The sequence below is a fragment of the Coturnix japonica genome, chromosome 1 (assembly GCF_001577835.2).
Source record: "Coturnix japonica isolate 7356 chromosome 1, Coturnix japonica 2.1, whole genome shotgun sequence".
NCBI lineage: Eukaryota > Metazoa > Chordata > Aves > Galliformes > Phasianidae > Coturnix > Coturnix japonica.
The window spans coordinates 168079258-168092463 of NC_029516.1; the positions used below are offsets into that span (position 1 = coordinate 168079258).

The following is a 13206-nucleotide window of genomic DNA, read 5'->3' on the forward strand; positions in this document are numbered from 1 at the left end:
GATACTTTTTGTATCACGAGCTCATTCCAACCCCCTAGACTCTATTTGTGCATATTCAGCTGCATAAGCAACTAGGTTATAAAAAGACATCTAATTGTATATGCTGTAACAGTCTGAGGCAGGGCTGGCATTTGGTCTAGATATAGACAGGCTCTGTGCATGTACCCTTAGTACATAGAACTCAGGAAAATAAGCACCCACGCTTTTGAATAGCAGATTACTATTTTTGTTTAAACGTTAACACATTAAAAAAATAATTAAAAAGTTGTTTTTTTTTTAGTGATAAAATGTTACATTGAGGTATAGGAATTTAATCGTTGTGATATTGTACTAAGATATGCCCTGTCATTCATCCTTCAGGCTGTTTACCAATTAGACAGTATTATCTTCATTGTCACAGAACAAACAACTGGAAAGCATAAACAGTAGTGATATTCTGTAATTAGAGGCTAATTAACCTGAACTGTTGTTCTTCCCTTAGTAGCAAGGCATTGCAGTATTGATAAACTAACTCTTCATCAAACAAAAAAAAAAAAAGTGTTGAAATGTTCTACAGTTGTTTGAGCCCTATTTCATTATCATCACTTTCTATTACTAGAAATTAATTTTGCATGACCTATTAATATTGCAATTTCATATTACAAGACCATTTCTATTCAATGTTTTATCTTTTTTAAAGATTCGGATTTCATTTGGGAATACTCACTGACACTATTGTAGGATTGTCTCTGTATAAATACATTATGATTTACAGATGTCTAGGTAAAAATAATAACTAAACAAGGCTAACTTAAACAGAAAAATGTTTTTAGATTTGGCTGGAATCAGGATGGTGCTCACTGTGACACTGGGCATTGAATGCTCTAGCGATGAGAGGTAACTCCTGCTGAATTTTGACAAATGGAAGAAGCAGAGGTAGGATCCCCATTGCAAAAGGTTTCTTTCACTTTGTGACATCTGAGTGCTATCAGAGTCATATCAATGGATTAGAAATTATTGATGAGTCTGAAATGTATGGAAATAACTATATTCTTTTTATCATATACATTTATTATGTAAATGTTATTATTTTATAGAAAGATTTATGTAAGTGAAACTGAGATCAGTCTCTGTCCTACAGATTCACTTTTGTTTTGCTAATAATAAGACTGGGCGTATTGTTCACTAACTAGTTCAGCATCTTTCTTGATGTAAGAGTGTGCTTAGCTTTCTTTGTTATCAGTGGATTCCAATTACGCAAGCTCGCATAGGCGCGCGAGACAAACTCAGCAGTTTAAGCCTTATATTTAAAACTAGGAGCAGATTATTGCAAGTGCACTGCTATGTACAGAACATTTTCAAGTACGTTCTCAAGTTCATTGACCACAGCCTAAGACATGAATCTTTTCTGATCCTTATTCTTTCTTTTCTTTCCTTTCTTTCTTTCGTTTCTTTCTTTATCTTCTCTTTCTTTCTTTTCTTTTCTTTCTTTCTTTCTTTCTCTTCTTTCTTTCGTTTCTTTCTTGTCTTTCTTTCTTTCTTTCTTTCTTTCTTCTTTCTTTCTTTCTTTCTTTCTTTCTTTTGCTTCTTCTTTCCTCTCTCTTCTTTCTTTCTTTTCTTTCTTTCTTTCTTTTCTTTCTGTTATTCTTTCTTTCTTTCTTTCTTTCTCTTTCTTTCTTTCTTTCTTTCTTTCTTCTACTTCCTCTTTCTTTCTCTCGTTTCTCTTTTTCTCCTCTTCATCTCTTTCTGCTGCTCTCTTTTCCCTCTTTCTCTCTTTATCTCTCTTTCTCTCTTTGCGTTTACCACTTCCATATTTCTTTCTTTTCTTCTCTTATCTCTCTCTTCTTCTCTCTTCTTTCTTTCTTTTCTTTCTTTCTTTCTTTCTTCTTTCCTTCTATTCTTGTCTCTTTTTCTCTTTCTCTCTTTCTCTCTTTCTCTCTTTCTCTCTTTCTTTCTCTCTTTCTCTCTCTCTTTCTTTCTTTCTTTCTTTCTTTCTTTCTTTCTTTCTTTCTTTCTTTCTTTCTTTCTTTCTTTCTTTCTTTCTTTCTTTCTTCATCACACAATAATCACATAGCAGACTGTCTGAAAGTGTAGCAGATCAGATATTTCAGGCATTGGTGCACCTATATGGAATATGTATTTGCTTCTTTCTAGTGAAGTCTGTACAGCTCCCTTTTGTTGAATTTGTTAAATATCTGCTTAGTGATTTTTTATACAAGAATATTAAATGGTTAAAAGATTTCACTCTGCTGCTTTAGAATTGAAATGAATCTGTTATTCTTCTGCTGCAATGTTCATATTCAAAATAAAAACAAATGTTATTAAATAGACCAATTTTCTTAATCTTAGCTTACTTTAAAGATCATTTGTTTCATATTGTGGCTTACAAAGAAGAAATATTTTCAGACTGGAAAAGCCAGATTCTGCATTTCTTATTATATTTCAGGAATGGATTTATTTATCAAAAAATTTTGCTAGTTCTGTACATGATAACACAGTACTGAATGAGGTACATTAGTGTGACACACATTTGTGATATGGGAAACATATGTAAGTTAAGTGGGTTGTTTTCAAAGATGTATTAAAGTGGCAACATCTTTCTTTGGAAATTAATACTTGTCTATATTTGGCATTTTTTAAAACAAATCCCCAAAGAGTTTTTAAAAGCATCCAAGAGAAAGACACTGATTTATACCAGCAAAATTACAAGCCTAAGACTGCAAAACACTGAACTAGAATAAAGCTTAACAACTTGAATAATGGTAGAAACAAGTGTGTAGTCGAGATAAGATATTACAGTCATTGACAGCAGAGCAACTTCAGTAAAGATTACAAAGCTGACTTTATTTCTCGTTTTAAATGTTTCTTTTATTTATTTGTTTTTGAAGGTTATGACGATTATGATCACATGTACAGCTCTGCACCGCTGTCCACGTGGAGATGATGGAGACACCTTAGAGAATACATGCAAACTCCTGATTAACCAGCATTCTACTCTGTTTATCCAAAAGAATTGATAACTGCTTTTGACCAGCTCTCCATTTTGTTCAATCATGTCTCTACCAGCCTAAACCATTTCCTAAAATGGTCCTTTTGCTGTTCCTTGCAATCCTGTTATTGAAGGAAGATGTCTGTGGGAACTTCGGGCTTTTGGTTTCTGCACAGGCCAATGAAAGAAGGGTGGTTGCACACATGCCTGGTGATATTATCATTGGAGCTCTGTTCTCTGTCCACCACCAACCAACGGTTGACAAAGTTCATGAGAGGAAATGTGGAGAGGTAAGAGAGCAGTATGGCATTCAGAGAGTGGAGGCAATGCTACATACCCTAGACAGAATTAATTTGGACCCAACACTGTTACCAAATATAACACTAGGATGTGAAATAAGGGACTCTTGCTGGCATTCTGCTGTGGCTCTGGAGCAAAGTATTGAGTTTATAAGGGACTCACTTATTTCATCTGAAGAAGAGGAAGGGATGGTGCGATGTGTAGATGGATCTTCATCATCTTTCCACTCCAAGAAACCCATTGTTGGTGTCATTGGCCCTGGCTCTAGCTCAGTTGCTATCCAGGTCCAGAACTTGTTGCAGCTTTTCAATATACCTCAGATTGCTTATTCTGCCACAAGCATGGACCTAAGTGACAAAACTCTGTTCAAGTATTTTATGAGAGTTGTACCATCTGATGCACAGCAAGCACGGGCTATGGTGGACATTGTCAAACGTTATAACTGGACCTATGTTTCCGCTGTACATACTGAAGGTAAGAGGCTATTTCTTTCCGTATAAGGATGCCTATGAACCACTTTGTTGTAGTCAGAGAGCTAGATGATGACAATTTGATGGAATTTTTTTTTTGTCAGTCAGTTGTCAAGTGCATAGACTTCTACTTCACATAACTTTGGTTTCACATTCCGTACCAAGCTGAGGTAGCATTGGGTTGATAACCACTGAAAACTCTTTGAAATACAGGATTGTGTGGGCTACAGGGGAAATTGTTAATGGAAGTGCTTGCTCTTGAGTTTCCTTTTTTTTTTTTTTTTTTTTTTTTTTTTTTTTTTTTTTCTTTTTTTTTTTTTTAAACCATAATCAATTAATTTATTTTACTTCAATTATTCAATATATTTATGTGGAATAATAATTTTTACTATACTTTTACTATATTGATATCAGTGGGTAATGAGGAAGTACTTGCTTGGTCTTTCTAGTGTTGAAGAGAGCTAAACCATCATTTGAAACAGTAGATAAAGCAGTAATTACCTCTTGCGCCACAAAGGCATGACTAGTAGAAGACCTGTGGTTCTGGCTATATGAATGAAATTTGTCCCTGCTCATTGTGATCAGAACAGTTTCTGTCCATTTTATAGTAATCCATGGAGTATTGCCGCCACTCCTTACTCTGTGTCTAGCCGCTGGTTTTAGAAGTGAGCAAAAGAATTCTCCTTTCACCTTCTTCACACACCATCAGGTGTCCAGAAAATCAGAACTGTGTGTTGTATTGCTTTTCTCTCTTTATTAATTTCAGCTAGAGCTTTATTTATTTACTTATTTTGCCTAGCCCTCAGAAGAGTATGATTAAAAGGAAATGCTATGGAAAAGATTGCATTAATTCTTTATTCCTTGTGGTTGAGTGGTTTTATCCTGCTGTGAGTGACTAGAATTTCATACTGTCTAAAGAGAAGGTTTCACTAGTCCCTGTTTAATGGCTCCACAGTGTAATATGTTTCCTGGGATTAGCTTCTGTGATGAATTTTAGGGTCTCACCTCTGTTCAGACAGGTTCAGACTATGCTCTGGGGAAAAAACAAAACAAAACAAAACACGTTATTAAGAGATTGAGTACTGGTGACAGCATTGCTGAACAGCAGCAGATGCTGCTGGCTTTATTACAACCAATAGAAAGCAGATTGTCCTTCCCACACACAGAGTATGCTTCTCTGGCAGAATTTATACTATTCAAAGCCCTTTTTGGTAGAATGCTGATTGAATGCAAGTATGTAGAAATTATTATACTCCTACAGATACGTAGGGAGCTCATTCTGCAGTGTTAAAAAAAATGCAATTTAGAACTTAGATGAAGATTGTTGTAATCATGACTCCATCAAGATAATGAAGATTGGTAAATAACTTCAGTCTCTATTCTCTGGGGATGCATGAGTATATTAGCAGTTTAAATAATAATGTATAAATCACTCAATGTCATATCATGTAGTGAAAGTACTCTGTGTCTGCTGATGCCTTTGGCATGGTTTGGTGTACAGCCTTTCCTCTACAAATGTGTATGCATAATATCACAGTAAAAAATGATACCAGTGATACACTGCATTAGCTTGTGATTGCGTATCCTGACTACTAATGAAAACTTGTATAGTTTTTGATTTGAATGATTTTTACACTTGTGCTTATTGAGGAGGGATGCTTACATATTCAGTGGGGAGTTGTCAAGCTTTTGTTGAGGTCTGAGTGCATACAGTGAAAATACTCACTTTTGCCACTTCCCGTGGCTACTTTTCTTGGAGCAGATGGTAACATATGGCATGTTAATCTCATGGCAGAGTAACCTTGCTCTGTGCATTGGAAAGAAGGGAATAGATACATAAGGATACATAAGCTGAAGGTGGCTGCTGTGGGCAAGATGAGTTGAGTGTGAAGAAGAGATGATGAATGACTTTACTTCAGCAAGATGTGCCCACATCTACTCATTTTAAGTGGACAGGATAGATGGTACAGTTAATACCTGAGGCTTCATACAATTCATGGCATATTTACATCAGTATAACTCTGGTTTTCTGTGAATGAGAGTTAAATTTGTGTAACAGAAATCTTATACTCTATTTGCGTGGTCTGGTCATGATGGCGAGTATGATCTGCAGTCAAACAGCATCATACAGATGTTTTGTAACAATAGCACAGATGGGATTGTATAATGGGATAGACAAATACAAGCTAATGAAGGTACTTCTCTGAAAGTTCATGTTTTGGGCACTTTTTAAATGTTATGGCAGATGTCCCCTCCAGGAACAGAAAGATTATTAAAAAACAAAAATAAAAATTCACCATTAAAAAAAAAAATCCTATACTGAATTAAGGAAAAAAAAAATACAAGAAAAATTTATATATGGATTACTTTAAGTTTTGAATTAATTTCCTTTCAATAGAGTAACTGTGTACTTATAAACATTGTGAACAGTGTCTCTATACTCCATGCCCTACACTCACCTTCACTAATTCAAAGCAGAAAAAAAAAAATGCATCCTGTTAATTTTTTTTTTCCTACTTAAGATCTTGCCCTCCCATTTACACTGGAATTTAATTCAGTACCTCCAGCAATTCTGATAGTCTACGCACAATATCTTTAGCTAATCTTTGTGCTGTAGACAGATTACTCCAACATAAGATTTCTGCTTTCTGAGATGGATGCCCCATACCTGAGATATGCAAGGTCAGGATGGATGGGGCTCTGGGCACCTGATAGAGCTGTAGTTTTCCCTGTTCGTTGCAAGGGATTTGGACTGGGTGGCCTTGAGGGTCTTTATCAACTCAAATAATTCTATGATTCTATGGTTTCCAGGGATGGGGAGGGTCCTAACATTCAAAGCTAGATGGGGAAAAAAGGAAAAGCTGAAAATTCTTGGTTATTTCATTGCTTTGGGAGTTCCATCGGCAGATAAAAGTATAGGTCTCCTTTTGATCTAGTATAAGAAATGGCTGGGAATAATTTTATCACAAAAATCTATTTCCATGTTTTCCTCTGTACTTTCCAATCACAGCAAATGAATTTGATTAAAATGTTGGGAGGTTGAGCAGAAAATGTTATTAAATATTAATTCAAGGTTTTCACATTTAAAATATGCAAATATTTTGAGAGGTGCTAGCAGGCTTTGCTCCTCTGAAATTTACCTTTATGGTTTAATCAGGTAATGCCTCCAGATGTGCAAGTAGCCACTCAGAGTTATGTTTTTTCCTATTAATGGGAAGGCATTCATTTCAATGGATTACTAATAAATTTTAGGAGGAAGTTTCTCCATTCTAATTAACAAGAAATATGAGTAACAAATGACAGATATTTGTCATAAAACAACAGTCATCTCCACTTACATGTGTAAATAAAGCAGTGCATTTTACATAAGCCAGTCAGAAATCTTCACAAGTCTTAGAGAGTTCCAGATTGTAGCTCCTGATGCTTAGCTCTATCAGGAATGATATGACTCAGAAACATTAGTTCTATCAACCCAGTTTCCAACTCTTCCTTGCTTTTAATGATTTATGTAGCTCTACTCTGAACCAATCTATCTTTGATGTAAATCTTCACTCATCATCAGGACACTTTTTTTTTTTTTTTTTTGAAAAGCCACAACATGTATAGAATCCAACTTAATTTGTGGATTAATGTATTAACACTGTGGGTCAGGGGAGCAGGAGTGAGCAAGCCAAGACGGAAACTCTTGGAAACTCTTTGTTTTACAACCTATCCCTTAAAGCCTGAAAGCAAGTTTCTTTTACTTTACAGATTGCTATAGTACATAGGGTATGCCAGAGACCATTTTATTTGTTGTTTCTATGTTGATCTAATTCTCTCATCTGACTTCATTGTTTGCTGTCTTTTTCCTACCACTGTAACAGCAAGAGGGTCTAGAACAACTTTTCTTAAAACAACTTGCACTGCTTAAACTAACTTTGGTAGACATCAAATTGATAATGCTGCCAAGATTCTCGCATCCTCTCTTATGTGACTCTCTGAGGAAAAGCAGCTCAGCAGAGATAAGCTCTGCAGCTTTATCCCCCAGTTTTTCAAAGTACATGATGGATCCTTTTAGCTTTATCTGCTGTCTACATCTGAGGAACTTAATACTTGGGCAGGAGAGTCTGGATTTTGGTTGTCCATGTCTTATATGCAGATGACCCGTGAAGCTCAAGCATCCAGGAATTTTGCCTCAGCCTTTTCTTCTTCACCATTTCAAACCAAGGCAAAGTGGGAAGGACTGAGGGAATTGGGGAGAATCTGGCTGCCTGACACAAGAGATGAAGGACTCTTTACCTCATTTCACATATGAAAGCCACTAGGAGAGTGGTTAGGCCCTGGAACAGGCTGCCCAGGGAGGTTGTGGATGCCCCGTCCTTGGAGGTGTTTAAGGCCTGGTTGGATGGGGCCCTGGGCAACCTGATATAGTAAATGTGTATGTTTGGTGGCCCTGATAGGCAGGGGGGTTGGAACTACATGGTCCTTGAGGTCCTTTCCAACCCGGGTCATTCTGTGATTCTGTGATTCTGTGATTCTGTGATTCTGTGAAAGCATTCTCTGGTCTTTCCCTAATACCAAAAAATAAGAGAAAAAATTATGTAATTTTATTCACCATCTCCAAGGTAAGAATGCTTCATTAAAGTTCTGTTTGAAGCCAATACTCTAACACTGACTACAGTGACATTGGGATCAGGCCTTCCTAGCCAGAAACAAAGTCAGTCCCTGTAAGTCTCTGCATAAAATTTTCCTGGAGCCTACTGAACTGATAATATGAAAGACATTTTTCATTGCTATTGGAAACCATTTGTTTTTCCTGTCTGAATGAAGAGGTCATATATGCTGGCAAAAAACAAACTCACAAAAGTACAGATTTATTGAGGGTGGCAAGAGATAAATTTCAATTCATTCTGTAAAAGGCGTGATTTACTTCTGAACACAGCCTGAAGAAGTAAACCACTCTTAACATTTTCTTTACAGAGCTCTACAGGCAAGCATTGGCTCAAACTCATCCTCACCTTTTCAATAACAATTTCCTCCATTTAAATTTATCATAAAAGGTTATGCAGAGGTGATTCACCTTCATCTTAGGACATACTCTAGCAAGTATAACAGGAAAAAGAACTCTTTTTTTTTTTTTGTGTACCTGTTATTTCACACTTTTACTTTTGTATTTGTTCAGACATACTTGGTTACAAGACTATTTTTGCTTACTCCCTTTGCAACCTGTTAAAGAGCAAAATGAAAATTAGTCACAGTCAGTGGGAGTAAGATGAAATGAATGAAGGAACTGCAATAAGTTTACCTTAAACCTGCTGCTTGGAGTAAATTTTGTTTATACAGTGTTGTGGAGCTTTTCCTTCAGAATCCGCATTTTTTGTTCTACAGATGCAAAATATTGTGTTCAGAAACTTTCCTTTTCACAGGATAGTGTAACTGAAAATTAGATTCATTGAATTTTTAAGAGTGATATTTCTCATGTTAAATTTACATAAAACAGACAGAAACTAGGCACACACACACACAGAATATCTCTATTCCATGCAAATATTTTCAAATTCAATGAAAATGTATTTCTGAATACCTAATTTTAAAAACTCAACTCTAAAGACTGGAGAATGTTTTACTTTGTCAGTGTTTCATTTCTGCTCATGGCCAAATGAATTACTTGTTTGTTTGGTTTTTTTTATTTTAATTTTTGAAATTAGTTTTCTTTTATGCAAATATGCCTTTCTTGTAGTGAGGAGCCCAAAACTGAACACAATACTTGAGATGCAGCCTTACCAGGGCTGAGTACAGAGGGATGATCACCTCTCTGCTCCTACTGGTTACACTATTTCTTATACAGGCCAGTATGCTATTGGCCTTCGTGGCCACCTGGGCACACTGTCAGCTCATGTTCAGCTGAGCATCAACCAAAACCCCCAAGTCCCTTTCCTCTTCACAGTCATCCAGCCACTCAGCCCCAAGCCTATAACAGTGCATAGGGTTATCGTGGCCAAAGTGCAAAACCCCGCACTTGGCTTTGCTGAACCTCATCCCATTCACTCAGCCCAGCAATCCAGTCTATTGAGATCCCTCTGAAGGGCCTCCCTACCCTCAGGCAGAATGACACCAGCTCACAACTTGGTGTCATCTACAAATTTACTGAGGGTACATTCAATCCCCTCATCTAGGTCATCAGTTAAGATATCAAACAAGATGGGCCCCAGTATCGACTCTAGGGGACACCACTTGTAACAGGTCGCTAGCTGGACTTCATTAACCACTGCCTGCTGGGTATAGCCCTCTAGCCTGTTTAGGCCATAGGCAGCCAGTTTCCTCAGAAGAATACTGTGAGACCTTGTTAAAGGCTTTGCTGAAGTTTAGGCAGACTACACCAACAGCCTTTCCCTCATCTAACAGTCAGGTCATGCAGTTATAGAAGGAAATGGGGTTGGTCAAGCACGACTTGCTTTTCATGAACTCATGCTGGCTGAATATACATAAATACACATGTTGTGCGTATGTACATTAAAATAGTGATTGGGAACACTGTTAACAAAGAAGTTACATCATTCTAAATATGCTGACTGCGTAAAAATACAGTGAAGATTCCCTCTAACGGATGGCTTTTATTTATTTATAAATAGTTACTTCTTTTTGTCTGGCAGCATTTGTGTCTGACCTGATACATGATCCAGGCGACATTTGCAGAAATCTCCATGTAATATCAAATATATAGTTAAAAGGTAGGCAAATTATGTATTAGGGATGGTTATTGCTAGAAGTCCACTATATACTAGAAAAGTTACAAATGTAATAATAAGAGTGCCTGCTGAACTTGCTTAGTTAGTGAATCCCATAGTCAAAATTTAACTTAACTGCTGAAAAGAGTGGAAATACATGGAAAAATATCCATTCTTCAGTCTGTTCTGATCTACTCAAATGTTTCTCATCTGCCATCACCAAAGAGTTGATTTTTTTTTTTTTTAAAACTTTTTTCCCTGAGGTAGATTTCTACTAAATGCCTGGGTGATATCAGAGGCACAAAGAGGAAAATTTCCTTAGTAATACAGATAGAGGTATTGCCAAAAGGAAAGTGTAAAACTTTAGAAAGAGACTTTGAATAGAATATATGAAATTCCTTCATGTCCGTGCTAAAATATTTATGAACAAGATAGTGCAACATGTGAATCAGTTGTTCAGTTTAGATATTCTGGAGTGCATGCAGCTTTAAGCAACTGTATGTATATGTACATATAACTATAGTTGGTCTAGCACAGCAGAGACAATTACTTTTGCTATATAAAATGTTAATAAATGACAACTAGTCATTAGTAGTTATTGATTAAGCTAAAACATACTGTTTATGAAGATATACACAATATTCACTTAAGGACTTCATCTGACAACAGTGCTCATTTCACTCTTAGGTGATCTGTTTTGAGTGTGAATTATCCTTCCTGTCCAAAAGAAACAATTGTGCTGCTCCAACCAATAGCCTCTTGATTCTGTAAGCACAACGGTTCCAAGATAGTTTTAAATATCTTTCCAGCTTTGTCAAGATCTTTTTAAAAGAGTATCTACCACCCTTTTGCTCTTTTTTATTAGTGGAATTGTTACTTATGCTTCTACAGCTTGCAATCCCGCAAAAGCGAATTTAGATCTGCACAGAAACTGTTTATGCACAGCTTATCAGCAAACCAGTGCAGTTTTGGCCTATGAACATTTATATATACATATATTTCCCTTTTACAGTTATCTTCCTTCATTTTGCCATAGGCCAGCTTCTGCCCAGTTGGATTACTAGCTCACCTTCCTCAGTGTTATTTTTTGTTTGTTTGCCCTTTTCTGGTTACTTTTCGCTCATGTTGTTTAACATTTTTCCTTCCTCTCCCTCCTCAGTCAAAATATGACTGTCAAACATTTTCATGTCAATAATTGTATGAATTGGATACAGTGCGCAGATTTGGAAAAAATAAAGGCCATCAAAGTTGTGTACATTTTTTTTTAAAGTTAATTCATTTGGAGAATTTAGATTTAGTCCCGGTGTCTTCTAAAATTCACTTTTTAAAATCCAAGTGCTCATTCAAAAATAGGATTCTAAATAGATACATTCTTCAGCAGTTCTGCATTTATGGAGTATCATAGTTGTATTAGTAGCTTTTTCATTTATTTGAACACAGGGCACCTTTTTTTTTCATTTTCAGATGAAGCCTTTAATGGAAAATATAAGCTGAAGTTCTTCTGCATCACCTTCACAGATTTCAAGGGTCTTCATACCCAACTTAGTTATAAATTACATTGACACAGAACTCTAGCCAAAACATCTGTTGTACTTGAACAGCCCAAAACCACATCCCATCCATCTTTTCTCTACCAGGTTGCCTCAGAGATGACTTCTGTAAGCAAGAGAGGCGAGTAATCAAGGAGCATGCTGACATGTTCTTCAGGGTGTTTTCTGTCTCATAAAAAGTTATAGATGGCTGTGATCTAGGAGCTGCACTGAACAAGCAGAATAGATGCATCCTGACATCATGAAGTGACTGAAATTATATTTAGGCACAGAAATGAAGGAAAAGAAAAAAGCTTGAAAAGGGGTCTTATATGTTCTGCTGACAGATGAGGAGCAGTTAAGGTCTGTTCCTTTCTCACTTCCATTCAGTCTTTGCACTTTGGTGAAAATTTTGTGGGAGGTCTCCAAAAAGGACCAGAGAAAAAAAAGTACAAAAAAATAAAAACAAAACAAAAACAAAAACAAAACAAAACAACAACAACAACAAAACCAGAAAAAATAGGCAGAGGCTTCTCATTTGCTTTTATGAACAGAATAGAAGTCAAGGGTGTATTTGTCAGGTAAGCAGTTTTCCCTTTTTATTTCCCTTTACCACACAGAAATATGTGATCCGAAACCTGCTCACATCAACAGAAACTCTCCAGTAGTTTACAATGGGTGTCCAAAATGAGAATGTATACCATCTTTCCAATACAAACCTCTCATATTTCTTGTGCCAGCTTTATAAAAATATTTTATTTATTTATTTTATTTTATTTTCAACACTGCTCTGGAATGTGAAGAAACTAAGCTCACTATCATAGATATGCAAAAGGCAGGCAATTTGTCTGACCTACTTCTTTCCATACTGGGAAAGCATAGCAAATAGCTCAAGCTTAGGGGTCTAAATAAATGCCTGGATCAGATTCTCTCTCTTCCTCTTTTGCTTTCACCTTCTCTCTCTCTCGTTTTCAGTTTCTCTCTCTCCCTCTCTCTCACATCTTTCCCTTGAAAGACCACTGTGAAGCACTGATTAGAAACATCTTTCTTAGCACCTCCATATTTACTGAAATCAAAGAGGAATGCAGATGCTTTATGTCTCACTGGATACAAGGCTAAAGGCTTTGTTCACTCAGACCTTCTTTGGAGGGACTGATTTTGACTGCTATTGTTTGCATCTCAAACACTCAAATCCAGAGGTATTTATGCAAAAGCATAAATGCTAGAATGCC

At 36.4% G+C, this 13206-nt stretch overlaps 1 protein-coding gene across 5 annotated transcripts in view; it reads left to right on the forward strand.

Moving 5' to 3' along the window:
- GRM5 (glutamate metabotropic receptor 5) overlaps nt 1–13206 on the forward strand; it is a 233287-nt gene that overhangs the window by 6198 nt on the left and 213883 nt on the right. For all 5 annotated transcript variants that reach the window (XM_015852357.2, XM_015852354.2, XM_015852355.2 and 2 more), the window contains one exon: nt 2868–3742. In XM_015852357.2, the coding sequence (XP_015707843.1) occupies nt 3064–3742 (679 nt within the window). In that variant the 5' untranslated portion in view covers nt 2868–3063. The remainder of the gene's footprint in view (nt 1–2867; nt 3743–13206) is intronic.